At 38.4% G+C, this 20276-nt stretch overlaps 2 protein-coding genes across 4 annotated transcripts; both read left to right on the top strand.

Annotated features, from left to right (window-relative positions):
• The first annotated feature begins 571 nt into the window (after window positions 1-571).
• c19h15orf40 (chromosome 19 C15orf40 homolog) lies at window positions 572-6486 on the top strand. Of its 3 annotated transcripts, none has more exons than XM_010883783.3 (5): window positions 572-936; window positions 1915-2023; window positions 2176-2303; window positions 2779-2896; window positions 5979-6486. In XM_010883783.3, the coding sequence occupies exons 1-4, from the start codon at window positions 733-735 to the stop codon at window positions 2869-2871; spliced, it is 534 nt and encodes a 177-aa protein (XP_010882085.1). In that variant the 5' UTR covers window positions 572-732; the 3' UTR covers window positions 2872-2896; window positions 5979-6486. The 3 variants fall into 3 exon arrangements, with proteins under 3 accessions (XP_010882085.1, XP_034143989.1, XP_010882084.1); XM_010883782.3 differs by having other exon boundaries at window positions 573-936; window positions 1894-2023; XM_034288098.1 differs by lacking the exon at window positions 5979-6486 and having other exon boundaries at window positions 1894-2023; window positions 2779-3815.
• Window positions 6487-17402: 10916 nt separating this feature from the next.
• On the top strand, window positions 17403-18413 carry cart2 (cocaine- and amphetamine-regulated transcript 2). The gene is made up of 3 exons (XM_010883781.2): window positions 17403-17707; window positions 17994-18077; window positions 18264-18413. Exons 1-3 carry the CDS (start codon window positions 17540-17542, stop codon window positions 18369-18371), a joined length of 360 nt encoding a protein of 119 aa, XP_010882083.1. The 5' UTR covers window positions 17403-17539; the 3' UTR covers window positions 18372-18413.
• The last annotated feature ends 1863 nt before the right edge of the window (window positions 18414-20276 follow it).

Below are 20276 nucleotides of genomic sequence, written 5' to 3'. Positions count from 1 at the left end.
ACAAGGGGAATAGATTAGAAAAATTCTATCAAATTTCAATAAATAAAAATGTTTATGATTCAGGTGTATTAATCTGATAGCAACTATTCATTTATCAGCCATACAAACATTTCTCCCTAACTTCTTTCACACGTGTAGATCCTTAAATGCGCATGCAAACCAAATCACTGGAATTTATCTAAATTCACTGGAATTTGTCACAATTTGTACACTAGTTTCTGTGATGAATCAGAGTTATTATTAACACAAAAACAGCATACAAAAATCTATGATGTGTATAGTACCCATAAGCTGCCCAGATGGTATTACAGTGAATAGAGTAACCTACCCATTTGGAAATAGCTTTTTATAGTCTATTTATTCAATTTCATGTATTTTTGGTTCATGTCCGCTTGTAATGCAGCTTTTTTTTTGGCATTTGCGATTTGTACGTTTTTCATTGTTTACATTGTTAATTGTTGGTATTTTTAAGCATTTTCAACAGAGCCGTTGTTGGGGGGTCTCTTCGAGAAGATCAATAGGTGGCAGTACAGCACCAATGATCAATTAGTTTCAACCGAGAACTAAACTCCATAGAAGAAGACTTGTTGCAACTTGTCATGCGCAACTAACAGTAGATTTGTTTACAATTTTGGACAACCGGTATTTTTGAGCAGTGAAATCAGAGTGCTCAAAAACATATTCAGAATAGTTGCACAGTGTTCAGAATAGCCTAGTTGATACGATTTGTAGATGTTCTCCCAAATCCATTCTCTCTGTTTAACCCGGACTCCCTTATTTCAGTTGTTACATGTGAGTTATTCTAACCAAACCCATCTGTCTATTACCTGCGGGAGACAGTCCCCATCCTCACAGTTTCTTGAGCTGGAATCGGGACGTTTTGCAACGAGAAGATATTACTCTGAAAAACATAACATGCCTAAAAAGAGCAAAACGGTAAGGCTGTGATAAAACAATACACATTGTAAGCTTTTTTTTAGCCAATACTAGCTCGATAGCTAGCCAAGTACCTCAACTTGATTTCTTTTTACAACTCGAGCTGTCACCAATTCTTCATGGATTTAATGGCATAGCCAACAAAATTGAGCAATCCACGATCGATACGATTAGCAATGTAACTTCTGAAAACACGTTGCTACCTGTACTTGTGTTTGCCTTGTCCTACCACGGTCTTAACATTCACACCTGTTAAATGACATTGCAAATATGTTATTACCCTCTGTCTGCAAATACTTCCAATAAAATAACATCTACCGTAGCTTGTTGGACAGGTTAGCATACGTGGACGGGCAAGTTTTGAACACAGCCAGGGGGCTGTGTTCGGTGAAAGTTTATTTTAATTGAATGTAGAATTGCCCCCCCCCCCCCCCCCCCCCCAAACCTATTGGGTTAACAACCTATTGAATTTTTTAAGTATCCTTAATGAATTTGAATTAATAATTTAGCATCATCCAATAGCATTCTTATTTTAGTTTCATATTGGAGTATGTGATCCTATGAACATCCCGTAAGGAAGTCTGGTAGAAATATTTTGGTTCTCTATAAAATCCTGTTACACAATCGTCAAAGAAATGCTATAGAATTGTTCCTATTGTAATGTTTCATGAAATCCTACACCAAAAAATTATGAAATGAATATTGTTCAATCATGATAGAAAATCCTAAAATATGTTTGACTTGTGGAGGGCTAACAAAAGTGAAGGGAAGCCTTTTGAGAATTTAAATGTTTCAGTGTATGTTTCAATATTGACTCAGTGTTTCTAGCAAATCCTGGTGCCTAGGTACAGTACAGCCCAAAGAGGTTTGATTTAGCTAATTCACTCAAATTATATTTAATGCAGACCAATGGTAACTTACTGTACTTTCTAAACATTTTGTGCCACTGTACCTCAGAATAAAACTGTTGGTCAACAGAAGTCGCCAGAGACACCTGCGGCTTCTGGGCCAGTGTCTCGAGACAAGAACGGAGTAGTGACTATTGCAGTGCACGCAAAGCCTGGATCTAAACAGAACGCAATTACAGGTACACTTAAAAATAATGGTCAAAAAAACTGAACTAAATACTCATTGAGGGCTATATATATTTTTGTAAGCTCAGTATGTAAGTGTTTTGTCATATTGAAAGTACTATGGTAATTAGGGTATGTATAAAAAAAAAAATATTTCATTTCCCAGATGTGTCTTTTGAGGCAGTAGGTGTCGCTATTGCTGCACCGCCAACAGATGGGGAGGCCAATGCAGAGCTTGTGCGATATTTCTCCAAGGTGCTGGAGTTGAAGAGAAGCGAAGTCATTTTGGACAAGGTTTTTCACACTCCGTATTCTGGTTCTTTTCCTGTATTTGTCCCAGTCTGTTTTTATTTTAAGTGAAACATACCATGGGAGAAATAGAATCAGACTGAGAACACACTTTTTAATGTGAAAACCACCTTACCTTTCTAGGCATTATAAGATCTGTCAGGCATCAGCAGTATCTGAGCAGAGGAACACAGACAATGTTTCAAAGACATTAAGATAGAGATCAAATTCTCAATAAATCTGAGGGTATCTACTTATTTTCCAGTGTTTGCTACCTGGAGCGAAACGCACCACAGTAGAAAGGAATTGGCCTGAGGTTAATAGAATGTTCAGACTAATAAAACAAAACAAAATTTAGTGGGTTAATTCAAAAGAGTTTGAACATCTGTAAATTCTCCATTTTGCGCTGTTTTGCCGAAAACAGAGATGTTTTAGAAATATCCACACAAATGATACATCATGTCCTTGTGTCTCTCTGCAGGGCTCCAGATCTAGAGAGAAGATTGTCAAGGTTTCAGGTTCACTAACACCAGAACAAGTCTTGGAAAGGTTAAAGCAAGAGGCTTCTGGATGACATCATGGAGGACTTTGCATTTAAGGTGCTGTGCACATTTACAGTGTTGCTTGATATTCAGACATGAAAAACAGCTCAGATAGCGTACCTTATAAATCCTTAAAGGGGACTTTTGTTTGCGTTCTAGTAAGATTTGAGATTGAACTGTCTGGTGTATGACTAATTGTTTTCCCAAAATGTTGAAAGAACCCCTTTTTAATAAGGCTTCTCTTTCAGAAATGTTTAATACTTTTTTGCAAAGAGACATTGATCACATTGTTATGTTCTTATGTTCATATTAAAACATTTTCCTATCTACATTCAGTTCACGAGAGATCTGTATGAGGCCCTTTTTTTAAAGAAATAATCTTAGCTCATTTAGCAATTTTAGTATTCCTCCATTTTTTGTGTTTTGAATGAGTTGTGAACTTTTATTCATTTCCTTAGACCTAATCAAGTTCAAAAAAGAAACTCTGAGTGACTCCACATGCACTTACAGCATTTGAGCAAGTAAAATCCAGTTGTCCAAGGAAACTCACATCAAAGTGATAACCTCTAGGGGGGAAAAAAGTCCTTGAACTTTTCACCACAGTAGACTGCCTGAAACCTGTCTACTGTGGATAATTGTTTGCTTCCCATCAGGAATAACTCCAAAAGCAATCTTAATTTTGTAATGACACTTTGACCACTACAAATTAAAATTGTACTTTGCCTAAAGGTAAAAGATGTAATTAATTTTACCATCCAGGAGTCCAAAATGTAATTTATTTTCATGTATCTGGTTACCAAAAAGTTGTTGGGTGAATATCTTTGACCCAGTTTCGCTGATGATTATCCTTAGAGTGAATAGACCTAATCCACAAGACAACACATCATTCACTACTACAGCAGAGGAAGAAACAAAGAACATTCACTACTACAGGAGAGGAAGAAACAAGTCTCATGTCTCACCTAAAGGATTATTAGGAACACCTGTTCAATTTCTCATTAATGCAATTATCAAATCAACCAATCACATGGCAGTTGCTTTAATGCATTTAGGGGTGTGGTCCTGGTCAAGACAATCTCCTGAACTCCAAACTGAATGTCAGAATGGGAAAGAAAGGTGATTTAAGCAATTTTGAGCGTGGCATGGTTGTTGGTGCCAGACGGGCTGGTCTGAGTATTTCACAATCTGCTCAATTATTGGGATTTTCACGCACAACCATTTCTAGGGTTTACAAAGAATGGTGTGAAAAGGGAAAAACATCCAGTATGCGGTAGTCCTGTGGGCGAAAATGCCTTGTTGATGCTAGAGGTCAGAGGAGAATGGGCCGACTGATTCAAGCTGATAGAAGAGCAACTTTGACTGAAATAACCACTCGTTACAACCGAGGCATGCAGCAAAGCATTTGTGAAGCCACAACACGCACAACCTTGAGGCGGATGGGCTACAACAGCACAAGACCCCACCGGGTACCACTCATCTCCACTACAAATAGGAAAAAGAGGCTACAATTTGCACAAGCTCACCAAAATTAGACAGTTGAAGACTGGAAGAATGTTGCCTGGTCTGATGTCTCGATTTCTGTTGAGATATTCAGATGGTAGAGTCAGAATTTGGCGTAAACAGAATGAGAACATGGATCCATCATGCCTTGTTACCACTGTGCAGGCTGGTGGTGGTGTAATGGTGTGGGGGATGTTTTCATGGCACACTTTAAGCCCCTTAGTGCCAATTGGGCATCGTTTAAATGCCACGGCCTACCTGAGCATTGTTTCTGACCATGTCCATTCCTTTATGACCACCATGTACCCATCCTCTGATGGCTACTTCCAGCAGGAAAATGCACCATGTCACAAAGCTCGAATTATTTCAAATTGGTTTCTTGAACATGACAATGAGTTCACTGTACTGAAATGGCCCCCACAGTCACCAGATCTCAACCCAATAGAGCATCTTTGGGATGTGGTGGAACGAGAGCTTCGTGCCCTGGATGTGCATCCCACAAATCTCCATCAACTACAAGATGCTATCCTATCAATATGGGCCAACCTTTCTGAAGAATGTTTTCAGCACCTTGTTGAATCAATGCCACGTAGAATTAAGGCAGTTCTGAAGGCGAAAGGGGGTCAAACACAGTATTAGTATGGTGTTCCTAATAATCCTTTAGGTGTGTGTGTGTGTATATATATATATATAAAATGTCTTTGTTTTGGAAAATAATCAGGCCCCATCAATTAAATTGTCTTCTCAAATTGGCAAATACCCTGCATTTAGGGATAATTAGATAATTGCTGAGTGACAAATGTAATTAAATAATAAGGGAGTAATGGGGTCTTTTGTCTTTTTTAGGGTGTTCTTTGGTTCACATCCAAACAATCCCTGTAACCCCTTTAACACCATCTGTGTTTTATAAAACACAATCCAAAAGTTTTGACATTTTCATATCTGTTTAATTAACGTTAATGGAAATAAACTTGAGTGGGTGTTCATTAGTCTTGTGCGTGTGTGTAAGCGTGTGTGTGTGTGTGTGTGAGAGAGAGAGAGAGAGAGAGAGAGAAGGGATGAGACGACTTTCTTAATGCTGTCATTTCAAATATTTGCATTATATCACTGTCAACATTGTCTATTCCTGGACCAGAATAATATGTAATGCCTTCTTTCTGCACAGAAATGTCCCTTATAACTGTTTTGTATTATAAAAAATATGCTTGTTTTTTACAAAATATACAGTTTCAATGAACAACTGTCTTTTATTGCAGTTATGCCTGGAATGTACTAATTACTGCAGTTGTAATTGATCTGTAAAACTCCATAATGTTGTGCATTTCAAACAGAAATCTTTGAACAATGAGCAAATAACGTGCCCCTTTTCAGTACCAAAATCCTTGTCCAGACCAAACAAACAATTCTGATTTCTTTTTTGGTTTGCTTACTTAAGACATCCACATGCAAATGCAGATATAGGGAAGAGATTTACCAATTGCACTTATTCAGCCTGTGTGTGTCATGTCTATGAGTATGCCAGACATTAATGTCTGATTAGTACATGTCTGATTATCAATGCAGTACCTTGCTCTATTAACTCCAAGTATGCAAATATAAAGCCACTAATTATGTTTATTAAATCTCTTTCTATTTTTAGAACTGGTGGAAATGGTGACAGTATCACATGGGTTCACAGTTAACAAGCACACCAACCAACAGAATCTTGCCATAGGGCCGTTGGTACGGGAAATGAGATTTAGTGCTCCAACTGATCCATGAAAAATGGACACCAAATGAGAACAGAAGAATTTTGCAAGGGTCCTCTACTAACATTTTCATCAGACTTTGTAAATGTCAACTTATTTGAACTTTCTGTCTTCAAAAACAGATGCTCCTTTTCTGGAATCATTAATTGGCTTAGGGCAATTTTATCTAGAACAGATGGGCGGATCGGAATTACAAATGCTCTGTAGAATGCAAGTTGACCCCAGTGTGGTAGAAATATTTGTTATTCTATAGTACAATGAAAATTATACTGCTTACAGCTCAAGCAGATAATATTTTACTAAAATAATCATTTTAAACCTGCTGTCATTTGTATTCAATCACACTTATGTTTGGGCAGATGTCCAAAATTTAAACAACTTGTTTAAATTAAACAAATGTCCTGGTGTTATAATAATTGTTTCTGTCTTTTACATCCATCACTGATGATTCCATTTTCATATTTTTGTCCCCAAATAAAATCACCAATGGGCCAGATTCCCCAGTTGGGGAATTCTGGTGTAGAGGGTCTGGTATGAGGGGACTGTATTATCAAGAGACTCAGAAAGTCAAACATTAAAAAAAGATCCCTAAGATCAAGCAATAGCTAATGAATCAATGAGAAAATAATGAGGCAAGTCTCCAACTCAGAGTGTAAGTGGCTGAGAAACAGCTTCAAAAGGCGATGCACACACACCAGTGGAAATAAGGCTTGGAATTTGATGAGGAGAGACACAGCAGAGACATGGTCTTCATGCAAACTACTTTGCAGCTCTGCGTAATGGGAAGGAACATCAAAATGCTTGCCTGACCTTCAACTAAAAAAAGAACAGGGACATCAGATAAAACTAGAAACTTTGGAGAGAAGGAGAATCTCTGTAAGACCTCTGTTTTTAAGATCATATTTCTACACTATGATTTCAAAATAACACATTGATTTTTAAAATGATGATAATGCTCTTTTTGTGTAAGAGATTTTAGAAAAAGATGGGAACTTCTAATATTGTTGGAACTTATGGCCTACTTTGTGATGTTGTAGACCAATTACAGTTCTTTGAAGTTAATGTATTTTTCATTAGAAAAATAGTTATGTCTAACATGCAGACAGCTAGTTGTTACCGAAACATTTGTTTTACCACATGAATCCCTTAATTACTTAAATACCGCATGTGCGGCTTTCTTTGTATCCTAACATGCAGTGTACCAGACATGACACTATAGCAAATGAAATGTAAAATTAAAGCATGACCAAAAGGTATTAGGAGTGAACAACAGAATGAAAATGAAATATAAAACACCTCGTTTTGTTCATGAAGCAGGTTGTTCAGGCAGGATTGATTTAGGTTGTAGGGAGGTTAATTGCTGTTTCTGTCTCTGGGGAAACACTGAGACTGATAGAATTGGTTGGTGGTTTTCAAGTCCTCACATCTGTTAGCAACATCGGTCCTCCTCAATATCTATTTATTGAACAGGAAAAATCGAGCATGAATTCAAAATGGGTAAGGGGAGAGACGTATGTGGTGATCTTGCACGTTTGTAGTATTTCATGCCAGAAGGGGTGGAGGAGTGGAGGTTTTGGACGATGATGGTGTTGTTGGGGAATGGGACTGGGGAGATGGTTGGGGAGGAGGAGTGTTAGCTCAGTGAGTTTTGAAGATGGGTTACGTGGGCAGAGTTAAGCTGATCCCAAAGGAGACAGGCGGGAACTAAATTGTGCCCTATAGCCAGTCGGAAGGTGGCAGAGGAACAAGGGGAGGATTTTAAAACCCGTTACTTGCCCCTCTCTAGATGGATATTTATAGCAGAAGCTGTTTCACAGTAGTGAATAGTGCAAAACCCATTTTTATTGTGCCCTGGGCACAGAGAACTGGCAAATAAGATTTGGCTTTCATCCTTGGTACTGTAAATATTGAGACAAGATTACTTGATGCCAAATCCTAACTCTAAATAACATTTTGTTTTATTACGTGTTTGTGTTTTATTTCACAAAACCTTCAATGTCAACACATTATTTTACCAAATGTTTAAGTGTCGTACTTCTGACTAAACTTGGTTATCTGCCCTATGCAAAGATGGGAAATACATCAAACACTGTGTAGCCTCATCATAATTCAGTGTAGAACAGGCCAATATCTACGTAACTGCTGGCTATTATAACAGTGTAATTCCTTAACATGCCATGTTTTTAGTGATTACCAGGCATATGCTGTACAATACATGTCCACCAAAGTTTTATACATTCAAGAAGGGCAATTTAAACCAGAGTTTAAAATGTAACCCCCCATCTTAATTTGTTTCAAGTTTCAAGGTTTGTTTGTCAAATGCACTGAACAACACAATGTCATTCTGCATAATTCAATTATTGTGATATGGCACCCGACAACTACATAGTGATAATTAAGATGATATAAAAATGTATTAAAAAAAAGTTGACTTTTATTTAACCAGGGAGACAAATTGAGACATATGTTTTATTTACATGTGTGCCCTGGGAACAAAAATACAAGAATAAAACAAACAATTAAATACAAAATACATGCAATTTACATACAGACTGACATTAGCCATCTCATTCAATTAAAACAATCGCATTTCTCACTATAAATATCAAACACCACTTTTTTTAATTGACATGGACACCAAGTCATCCTAATCAGGCTCCAATTGGATACTATTCCACATGTGCTTTATATGAGAAGGCAGAACTACCCAACTCAGTAGTTACAAAAGGAGTCTGAAACATTAACCAACTCTGTGATCTTGTTTTGTAGCCAGAGATTATAGGTGTCAACAGAGATTAAGCCTGAGGAGTAGGGCTTTATATACAAAAAAAAGAGTAATGAAGGGATCTATGCATTTTTAAGGAGGTCCAGCCAACTTTCTGGTAAAGGATGCAGTGATGAGATTTACAACTGTCTGATGTAATAAAATGAAGAGCACTATGATAAACTGAATCAAGTGACTTCAGAGTAGAATCAGATGCATGTTGGTATATTGTATCACCATAATCAAGCACTGAACAATTTGCTTCTTGTTCACCAGAGAAAAGCTCTATTTCTATAGAAGAAACCCAGTTCACACTTACAGTAAGCTTCTTAACAAGCTCATTTGTATGTTTCTTAAATGAGAGGCCGCTGTCAATCCAAATTCCAAGGTATTTTTATGTAGTGAAGCGCTCAATTATAGAACCATCCAAGGAGTGCAGATGTAAGCCAGGGGACATCTTCTGATGTGTTTTTAAACACAGCATGTATATAGTTTTGCTAGTATTAAGTACAAGCTTGGAATCGTTAAGTGCTTCCTGCACAGCTTTAAATCAGACTGTAAACTGGACATAGATACATTGATTGTGGGAGCACAAGCTTAGAGAATAGTGTCGTCTGCATAGAGATGAAAAACACAACTATATATAGATCGACCAATAGCATTCATGTATATTGTAAAAAATAATAATGAATCCATCAGGTTGTTCATTGAAGTGTACAGATGGTAAAGTTATGAGATGACAATTTGATCTTTAGAAAATTCAAAAGTCCACCACCTAAAAATACTATCTGGACATGGGTATTAGATCTGATTTAAAAACTTTTAAGGGGTAAAGGTAACTTAATTGATCAAATAAAACTGAAATATATATTTTGCTATAATGTATTAAATTACAAAAGATATGTATATAATTTGCACCCTTTATCATCCCATTTAATAGTTAGGAATAGAATTTTCTTAACCAAACAGTTGCACATTATTAGAAAATCATTACAGAACAATTTGGCAGGTCCAGATGTTATTTTAAACAGACTGTGGTGTACTAACACGTCATGCCAGAATCAAAAGACCTCTCTGAGACCCTAAGAGGAAATACTGTTAATACCCATGAGTCTGGGAGGTGTTAGCCATTTCTAAGCCATTTGAAGTCAATCATTCTGCTGTCCGACAGTTTATCTATAAATGGAAAAAACTCCAGACCCCTGACCATCTATCTAAGACAGACCATCCCACCAAATTCAGCCGAAGCGTTGCTCAAAGACTCTAGAGTAACATCAAGGGATCAAAGGCATCTTTTGCCAAAATCAATGTTAATGTTAACGGGGAAACACTCAGGAAGAGACAGCACAAATATTGTTCATGGCAGGTCAGGAAAGAAAGAGCATCTGCTTTATAATATACAGTGAGGGAAAAATATACTGACTGATCATTTCTTTGTCAGTGGGCAAACGTACAAAATCAGCAGGGGATTAAAAAAAAATCACTCACTGTATATGTATATATTAAGTATATATTAAGTTTAGCTACCCTCCAAACAAAATATATGTATTGAAATGTCCGTGTCACATCTTCAATCAAGTGAAAATGTGCACCTGTGTTTGAATTGCAACATTGTGTTTAGGGTGATAGGTGTTAGCTCCTGCATTAGAATAGTTGTTCAGCAGTGAGAGTTGTGGTTAGACCAAACATTAATATCCCCACAAATACACATCAGCTGGGGTTAGTTAGGTTTTCAATTTTCCATCCTGAAAAAGCTATTAAGTCGAGCTAAATGGGAAGCACACTTTAGGCGGCACCCAAGGATGTAATTCATATCCGCCTGGCATGAACACACACCACAGACCAAGAGGGATAATTGTTCCAGGCTCCTACGCAAGCAGAAGCAAATCAGCCCCCCGCAAGTTCTGGCCTGCTCAATTCAGCTCACTGACCAAAAATAAAAGCTTTTCGTTAAGTTTAATATATTCAACAATGATTCAGCCTTGACAGTATCAACATTCAACGTATGTCAGGGAAATGTAGCATTTGCAATTAAAATGTGATGTCTTTAATGAAGACATGATGTGCCACCGGTCAGGTCACAAAATGATTAGGTCCCTCTGCATTTTATTTATTTTAGATAAACACACTGTAACTGCATGGCTGAAATGAGGTAGACAACACCAGGATGAAGAACTAAACCATTGCAATAATGTTGGCTGTAAAGCCAGGTCAACGGTTCAGTTGTTTGGCACAATGTTAGACATCATGCCTGATGAAAACAAAACAGTGCCTTGGAAGAGAAGATTTACATGAAACAGAACTCCCTTCAACAGTTTTTTGTAATCAGGATTAGACACGATCGAACAAGAAGAAAGGCTGATGTTAAGAAAAGTAATCATGCCAGGACTGGTTTGGAGTTTTATCTGGAAAAAGATGCCATCTGCACAATTAACATAGAAACAAGAGTTTGATCCTATTATGTGCCTGATGATGTCTGATGTCAACAAACACTTTCTTTTCTTTTTTTCAAAGACCAGTGTGACTTAAGTCAATGTTTTCATAATTGCCATTGACATTTTTAAAACCAATATCATGAATTTACCTCCTTTAGCTATATATTACAGTATACATGTTGTATACGCTGCATTTTCTAAGGACTTCTCAGAAACATGGTATCCATATCTCCCTATATGCTTCATGCCCTAATCTTGTGTGGCAATAAAAATACAAAGCATGAGGTTTAGGGAGTGAGCTTCTGAGAATTCTAAAATCAATTTTTACTTTTTGTACAACCGACTGTTAAGGCATTCCAGATCACAGATGTGCCACTGGTGACAGAAAGTTTCTCGGTAGGTAGGTCAACCACAGAACTTGAAAGCAGTGACAGCTCCTGAATGGCATTTATCCCGACCCTTTCTCGTCTCCTTCAAGGTCACTCAAGCTGAGGTTCATGAAAGCTAATCTTAATCGAACCTACATGGATAAAAATATAAACCTCGTTGCCAAACCTTTCATTAAGTTTACTCAATCATTTCATAAAGAAACTGATAAAATCCACTGGTGCAAAATAAAGGTAACTTACAGAAAAGAGAACTAAGAACATGCAGGAGAGGGAGTGTGGTGATGTGGTAACCACAACTTTTTGAAAAACGTGCACATGCTATCAGAAAGGGTAGCTACATTGTAGCTAAAGATGAAAACGTTTAGTTCATTTTAGTTGTATTTGTCTACTTTTAAGTGGGTATTTTTGTTTCATGCCCGAAGGTACAAGCCTGACTTTTACAACAAGTTAATGTTTTGAAATGATCATTTATCTTAAGTAATAGACCTAATTATATATATATATATATCACCTAAAGGATTATTAGGAACACCTGTTAAATTTCTCATTAATGCAATTATCTAATCAACCGATCACATGGCAGTTGCTTCAATGCATTTAGGGGTGTGGTCCTGGTCAAGACAATCTCCTGAACTCCAAACTGAATGTCAGAATGGGAAAGAAAGGTGATTTAAGCCATTTTGAGCGTGGCATGGTTGTTGGTGCCAGACGGGCCGGTCTGAGTATTTCACAATCTGCTCAGTTACTGGGATTTTCACGCACAACCATTTCTAGGGTTTACAAAGAATGGTGTGAAAAGGGAAAAACATCCAGTATGCGGCAGTCCTGTGGACGAAAATGCCTTGTTGATGCTAGAGGTCAGAGGAGAATGGGCCGACTGATTCAAGCTGATAGAAGAGCAACTTTGACTGAAATAACCACTCGTTACAACCGAGGTATGCAGCAAAGCATTTGTGAAGCCACAACACGCATAAACTTGAGGCGGATGGGCTACAACAGCAGAAGACCCCACCGGGTACCACTCATCTCCACTACAAATAGGAAAAAGAGGCTACAATTTGCACAAGCTCACCAAATTTGGACAGTTGAAGACAGGAAGAAGGTTGCCTGGTCTGATGAGTCTCGATTTCTGTTGAGACATTCAGATGGTAGAGTCAGAATTTGGCGTAAACAGAATGAGAACATGGATCCATCATGCCTTGTTACCACTGTGCAGGCTGGTGGTGTAATGGTGTGGGGGATGTTTTCTTGGCACACTTTAGGCCCCTTAGTGCCAATTGGGTATCGTTTAAATGCCACGGCCTACCTGAGCATTGTTTCTGACCATGTCCATCCCTTTATGACCACCATGTACACATCCTCTGATGGCTACTTCCAGCAGGATAATGCACCATGTCACAAAGCTTGAATCATTTCAAATTGGTTTCTTGAACATGACAATGAGTTCACTGTACTGAAATGGCCCCCACAGTCACCAGATCTCAACCCAATAGAGCATTTTTGGGATGTGGTGGAACGGGAGCTTCGTGCCCTGGATGTGCATCCCACAAATCTCCATCAACTGCAAGATGCTATCCTATCAATATGGGGCAACATTTCTAAAGAATGCTTTCAGCACCTTGTTGAATCAATGCCACGTAGAATTAAGTCAGTTCTGAAGGCGAAAGGGGGTCAAACACAGTATTAGTATGGTGTTCCTAATAATCCTTTAGGTGAGTGTATAATACAACAGCTATCACATTCAATGATATAGATATATTCATATATATAATTGAATGTGATCGCAGTTGTGTTATCTGATAATTATAATATTATTGGAAAACTACACTACTGTTTCCACTCGTTACTAGCGGTACTTATAAGATAAACATCTCGTCCCAACCGCTGTCCTGGATCGTAGATTTAAACCCGAATGGGTTTAAATCTGCAACGGTCCACGCTGGACACAGAAGGAGAGGTGGTTGCAGCGGTAGAGAAGTACTGAAATTATAAGAAATGCACCATTAAATCATCCTGAAGCCACAGACTCAGGCCAAACTCGTATTTCTAAAAGTGTTGTGAGAGCCGGGCTACTCGGCCATGGCCGACTGGAAACAGAAAAAAATATTTAGGGTAAAACACCGGTGTTTGGCATCAGTGGAAACGCGGCACCAGTTATTACCAGTGTTTCTTAATCCTGGTCCTCGGGAACAAAAGGGGTGCACATTTTAGTTTTTGCCCTGGCGCTCACACACCTGATTCAAATATTGCCCTACCGCTTACACGATTGAGGTAATCAACCTATCATCACGTCTTTAATTTGAATCAGGTGTGTGAGTGCTAGGGCAAAAACAAAAACATCCCCAGGACCAAGATTAAAAAACCCTATAGACCGACATTTAGCAAAACGTTTTTATTTAATTTCACGTCAGTTGTATATTTTTGTTTTTACAGCCAGTATAGCAATATGCTAGTTAAATGCTGAGCGCTTAATATTTGAAAGCATGCGATTTGCAATTTCTTGACCCATTGACTGAATAATTTTGTTCTTTTTTGGCTGCGTGTTGATACGGCTTTTTCTTTTTCGTTTTAATTTAATCCAAAGCAGGTACATTTACTATATTATTGTATACATTCAGTTGTTATGAGCATCTGATCTTTTTCCAGCTGATCGGAAATGCTTTACTATTTCGTTGTCATATAAAATTCATAATAAACGAATAATACAGTGGTACTTGTTTGGGTGTATATTTTTTGGCTGAAAGACTAATAGACAGATCTGTAAACTATTTGAAATTATGATTACTTTGTATCCTCATCCTTTCATGTAAAAAACAAGCTAGACTCCATTAAAATACTGTATATATAATACTGGTTATATAAAAATGAATTCTCGACATACATAATCACAAAATTGACAGATTTTGTTTGAATTATGACTAAACAAAATATGAAAGGAGCAAATTTGGAGTGGCAATTATTTTCCTGTGCGCTTATAGCGGTTTTGAGCAGAGCGATGGGACAGACATGAGTGGAACGGTGGAACAGAGCGTAACCTTCATTCCAGAGGTTACATACTATGGCAGGTATCACTTAATATAATATTTCTTACTATCTTCAAAAATGTACTGCGTTTGTATTCAACATGTAGGATGGACAAAAAAACGGTGGGCGGGATCAAACATGGGCGGGGTCAAACATTTGGCCCCGCCCACATTGATCCTGGAACTGAACTGAACCCTACAGTCAGTGGTACTTGGGAATCTATACGCCAATTGATTGTTTTCACGTTAGGTAATTGTATATGGGAACGCCCACTTGGCAGGCAAAACAAACTCCTTCCATTGCCCTCCTTGGACTACTTCACAACTTTCACAAATTATACATCAAAATGTTGTATAGTTGCAGTTCCATTGGATGCACCAACCGCACCTATATTGTATTTGCAATCATGTCTACATGTAATCTTTGTAATGAATTACATTGTCTGTTTCAGTCTGCACCGATGCAACCAACTCCAATGGCCTAGCTAACGTTAGTGAGGCTAGCTAAACCTATCTTGTTAAACATAAAGTGTTAGCTAAGTTAATAACAAAGTTAATACAGGAGAAAATCACACCAATTCAACCTACGCCACAGCAACCTAGGCTGTCGAGGGTGGGTCGTTTGAACAGTAAGAATGGTTTACCTGACATTGGCAAAACGTTTATAATATTATCGGTACATTTGTCTCATGATTCTGTGTTACTGGCTGCACTGCGCTGTACTGAACACCCATAGAACCAACGGTAATTTAGGTCAATTAGCACTAAACTTAGATTTGACAATGAAGAATTTAATCTCCTTCACTTCCCAAACAATTGCATTATTGACTTACCCTCATCGAATGTTCAGATAGCTATCTGTACTTTTGTACGCTTTCATTTTGGTAGAAGTTTAAGGGGATGGATTCTCGACAAGGTATATGTAGCCTACACATCCACAACGTTCAGTTCTGTCAGGTATGTCGCTGTTTTAATGATGTAAATAACACAGCGGGTGTATATGGGTCACAAGTGCCTAAGACTTGCAGCGTGTTTGTATACCTTTGTTTTTCCTGTTTTGTGAGGTGATCTAATCACTCATGGGGCAAGTGCTAATAATTCATTTTTGCATTATGGGACAAATAGAAATCAGCTCTAAAGAAGTATTGTGGTGTGTTGATGCTTAGTAATTCAAGTTAATATATGTGGTTATTGAAGTTATGGGTTGTTTGTGTTCAGGGGATTGGGACAGTGTGAGAATCAAAACTGTGTTTACCGTGAGCGAGCCTTATATGGCCGGAGTTCATGTTCCTTGTTGAATTGTGAAATAAGCTGTCACTTTTTCTGGGGTTGTGTGGTGTAAGGTACACAGGAATTGTGTAAAATACCAGTCTCTGTCTAATGCTCTATTCTTTCACGCAAGCTCGCTAAAGTATAAAATTTGACCAGCTTGTGCAGTAGCTCCATAATCCCTGACTGACTCAGTTCTGCTGGCACTGGCCCAGGTGCTGCAACTGACTAGATCTGCAACTGACAGTATCTTGTCACCATAGTCTGTTACTTCTGTACAGTTCATTACTAGCAGCAGCAACAGCACAGACATGGCAGTGGCACCACTTGCGATTATTTAGGTTCATTATTGAAATGTGGCATCATCCCACTCTGGGGTCTTTAACCTACTTTTTTGTCCCTTGAGTTCCAAGCCCTACCTTTATGTTTTTGTGCTAATCCATTCTTTCTATGTAGCTAGTACTACTCATTGCTCGCTTCAACTTGTCCAGTCACTGTAAGTCTGTTTAGAATGAATGGAGTCCGCCAAGCCCGGAAACTACATTGCCCTGCAGTCTGACTGGCCCACCGGGAATTCTCCTGTTGCTACCAAGGGTGCCAGCTATCGCTTACCAGTAGCGCAAACAAAGACTACGGTCAGGCTTTGCATGCTGTTGTGAATGAACTGGGCCAAACACCCAGGCAATGGTTGACTTCAAGTGTTTGTGGGCCCCCTGAGGTGCAGACAGAACGGTGCACGCTGGGCTACCCGAGCTATCTGCAGACGTGGTCTTTCATGCTGGGCCCCCAAGATATTTGCTGACTTTATACTGCATGCAGGGCTCCTCAGTTGCTTGGAGACAGGGTCCTGCATGCTGATGCAAACCTGTCCTGTTTACAATTCTTCACATTGCGCATAATGCCTGTGCTCTGCAGCTACCTGAACACAGGTTTTAGGCAGGTTGAAGTTACAAGAAGTAGGGGTGCTGCAGCTGCAGCCCCCCCCCCCCCCCCCAGAAAATCTTTTTTTATCTTTGTCTTGTCCACTGTTTCACCCTACTAATTTGCGGTTTGTGCTCTGGAAATATTCTGGTGTGTTGTTGGGATATCCTGCGGGTCCCCTTTGTTACACGACTTTGATCTGGATTAATCAAGATAAGGACTGGGCCTAATCTGTGCCCTGAAAACCTTCCATAAATTCTAAAGGTGCTAATTCTTAACAAAATGTAGAAAATAATGCAGAAAATGTACTCGATTGTAGAACATCGTTTTAATAATTCTAATCAAAATGAATCAGTCAGAAAGTATAATACTAATCTGGGCATGGCTGCTATCTGTGCTTGAGCAAAGACCAAAAGAGTAAAAATAATTTCCAAGGGCATAGATGAGACAACGTAATGGGCTACCTACGTAGGTTATTTCTCTTACGTAGGTATATAAGGAGATCAATGATCAAGGCGGAGCTAGTCAATATCAAAGTGAATACTAACACTTAATAGCAAACAAAAAGAGGCAAACAGCAACTGTGGTGAATCTTCCAAAGACGAAACTTCGTGCGCTTTGGTTCGTACAGCAGTTTTCCGGAGCAGAATCATGGAGAGGTCCAATCTGTGGGCTAGAGCCGTACTTTGCGCTGCGCTGCTGTTCATCACTTGTGGTGCTGAAACGAGCGACTCAGAAATTGAAACAGATTTGGAAACAAGAAATATTCAAGAAGACTTCTATCGACAAAGTCCGAATCTGACGAACGAAAAACGTCTTGTAAGTATTAGTTATCTAAACTGCATGCATATATATTAGCCTCTTCAAGACGATCTTGATAGGCTAAATAAAGCCGTAATAGTAAATACAACTTACAAATCACATCGTTCTAGAGGTCATGAATTATAGGGTATTTAAGGATATTAGGTTACTGATGGTAAATGATTACAGTTCCTCAAAAAGTCAATAGTTTAATGTGTATTTCATATAATTATTTTATTAAAATCCGGTCAGAACGCGAAAGTGATCCAAAATGTTAATTGTGTATTTAATACGGTTTTGACAGCTTGGGGCTCTACACGAAGTTCTCGAAAAACTGCAGACCAAAAGAATTAATCCATGGGAAAAGAAATTTGGACAACTTCCCACGGTAAGATAAAAAAACATTATATTCTGTTTGTAAACTCTCCGAAATGAATTCAGTCAGACGTTTTTAATGAAATCTAATTTCTCTAACGTTGGGTTATTTCGGAAATGTGTAGTTTCGAACCACTTTACAGAAAAAATATTGTAACCTGCTTTGTCTTCGATTTAATTTGGCATTAACATTTTCCAGTGCGACCTGGGGGAGCATTGCGCAGTGAGGAAAGGTGCTCGAATCGGCAAAATGTGCGACTGTCCACGAGGAGCTTTCTGCAACTTCTTTCTGTTGAAGTGCTTGTGAACTTAGGTTCATCAATGCACCTTTATTGTTGGGTAATAGTGTAACATGTGATTATTTTTATGAATATTTTTTTAAATACAGTCAGCCTGTCTAATGCTGCGTCTACACAGGCGGCCCGATTCCCTCACCCCCGTGTTTTCAACAAACAGATCACGCGTGTCAAAGATCTAAAGTCGTAAGTCAAAAGAAAAAAGATTCGGATTGGGCTGCCTGTGTAAACGCGGCCCAAGCCGTCCTGGAGTTTATCTAGTGTCTCCTAAATGTAACACAGCTCTCCATATTGTGCATTAAAGTGTGTAATAACTTATTTTGTAATTCATCGTTAAGGTCTCTCAATTTTCCGTTTCTAGTTGTCCTGAACAGCACTTAAAACATATTTGTAATACATTTAGGTACATGGTGCAGCTTTCATAAATATCCTAAATTTCAACAACTGTAGGCTACCTCAAAGCACTGGATGTTTAGTTTCATACCATGGTAGCTGCTATTAAAGCAACATTTGTATTTTAAAATAAGAATTGGGCGACAGCCGCAAAATGTTATGAATGAAAATGGAAAGTGACCGGTGTTTAGCGTCAGCAATCATGATGTAGGCCTACGTGACAACGTGGACTAGATGCATGAGTGTAAGGGTATTTGTACAATGAGTGTGGATGAAAGTATCTATGACAAGTGCAAATGATTGAGTTTGTGTTGTGTGCAAAAGGACTCAAACATGCCAATTAGAGTGCAGATAGGTAGGAACTATCAAAGTCGATTTCTTATCTGATAGGATTATGATGTAAATTGCTTATTTTTCTAAACTCAGCAATGGTTAAGGATTTGGAAACCAAATCTTCCATTTTCCAAAAAACCCTTAAGTGATTAAGTTCTGACCAGAATTCTAATGAACCCATTAGAAGGGTCGACTCAGTAGACTTTGAAAGGAAATAAAACTGTTACTTTTCATTGCAATTTAAGGTTTAGAAAAGGGTTCTGTAATTTTTTTATCAAGGTACTAAGTAGTTTCTATTACAGCTGATAAGTAGTGGCATAACCAGTCCAGGAGAAATATGGGCTCTGTAAAAAAAAAAAAAAACTATTCATGCTGTGGTATCTGTATCAAAGTGTTTTTATACCTGTTCAGTATGGCCTTAAAATATTGCAGTTCTCCCAGCAGATTGCAAGAAACCACCTCAAAGGACAACATAACTCTAAAGGTCACAGAACCTCTGTATCAGGGAACCTAACAGTTCAATTAACTGAAGAACCTCAAAACCAAACAAATCAGGTTGATCCTGAAAGTTGGTTGACACCCTACGAGGTCTCACCACTTGGAGTCAGCCCCCCATGATGTTCCAGATCCTGCTTACAGGGCATACTCCAGACTCAGGTCTTCCTAGTGCCCAGACAAGCTAAGCACTATGAAGAGGAAGTGGTAATTTAACAGTCACCTTGGCATGAATCATTCAGAGCACAGGAATAACATGTTAAAACCAGTGTCTAGCACCTAGGTACAACCTAGAACAGTACCGGGTGGACATTGGTCCAAAACTTGTCTGTAGGTTTACTTTAACCATGTTTTTCCCTAAACATGTAACAGAACATCTTCCCAAATAGTTGACATTTCATGTCTTTCAATTTTCGTATAGTGTGTAACACCAAACTTAAAGGTGCCATCTAGAGAGCTGTAAAACATGACCATAGGTCACACTGGTATTACACTTCATGACAGTACGGTCTGAAACGTAATGTAAACCGATGACTTGCGACCCAGTACTGCTTTATTGGTGCTTGTAATGTTAGATATGTATATAAGAAACAGACCTCTGCACAAGCCTCAAATGGCAGTTCAATTGAAGAACAAGGACTTAGCACAATTAAAATATTTCCATCAAGTCAGCCAATTAAGAACAGAATTCCCCT

The sequence above is a fragment of the Esox lucius genome, chromosome 19, assembly GCF_011004845.1.
Source record: "Esox lucius isolate fEsoLuc1 chromosome 19, fEsoLuc1.pri, whole genome shotgun sequence".
NCBI classification, from domain to species: domain Eukaryota; kingdom Metazoa; phylum Chordata; class Actinopteri; order Esociformes; family Esocidae; genus Esox; species Esox lucius.
Note: the sequence above shows the minus strand (reverse complement) of the source record. Positions and strands in the feature narration are given on the sequence as shown.

What these genes read in the sequence shown, in the direction of transcription:
- c19h15orf40 (XM_010883782.3), top strand. Translation starts at nt 733, where the DNA reads ATGTTCTCCCAAATCCATTCTCTCTGTTTAACCCGGACTCCCTTATTT. An exon ending in TGCCTAAAAAGAGCAAAACG is followed by an intron (nt 937 to 1,893) that starts GTAAGGCTGTGA and finishes ACTGTACCTCAG; the next exon opens with AATAAAACTGTTGGTCAACA. An exon ending in GCGAAGTCATTTTGGACAAG is followed by an intron (nt 2,304 to 2,778) that starts GTTTTTCACACT and finishes GTCTCTCTGCAG; the next exon opens with GGCTCCAGATCTAGAGAGAA.
- cart2 (XM_010883781.2), top strand. Translation starts at nt 17,540, where the DNA reads ATGGAGAGGTCCAATCTGTGGGCTAGAGCCGTACTTTGCGCTGCGCTG. An exon ending in TGACGAACGAAAAACGTCTT is followed by an intron (nt 17,708 to 17,993) that starts GTAAGTATTAGT and finishes CGGTTTTGACAG; the next exon opens with CTTGGGGCTCTACACGAAGT. An exon ending in AATTTGGACAACTTCCCACG is followed by an intron (nt 18,078 to 18,263) that starts GTAAGATAAAAA and finishes AACATTTTCCAG; the next exon opens with TGCGACCTGGGGGAGCATTG.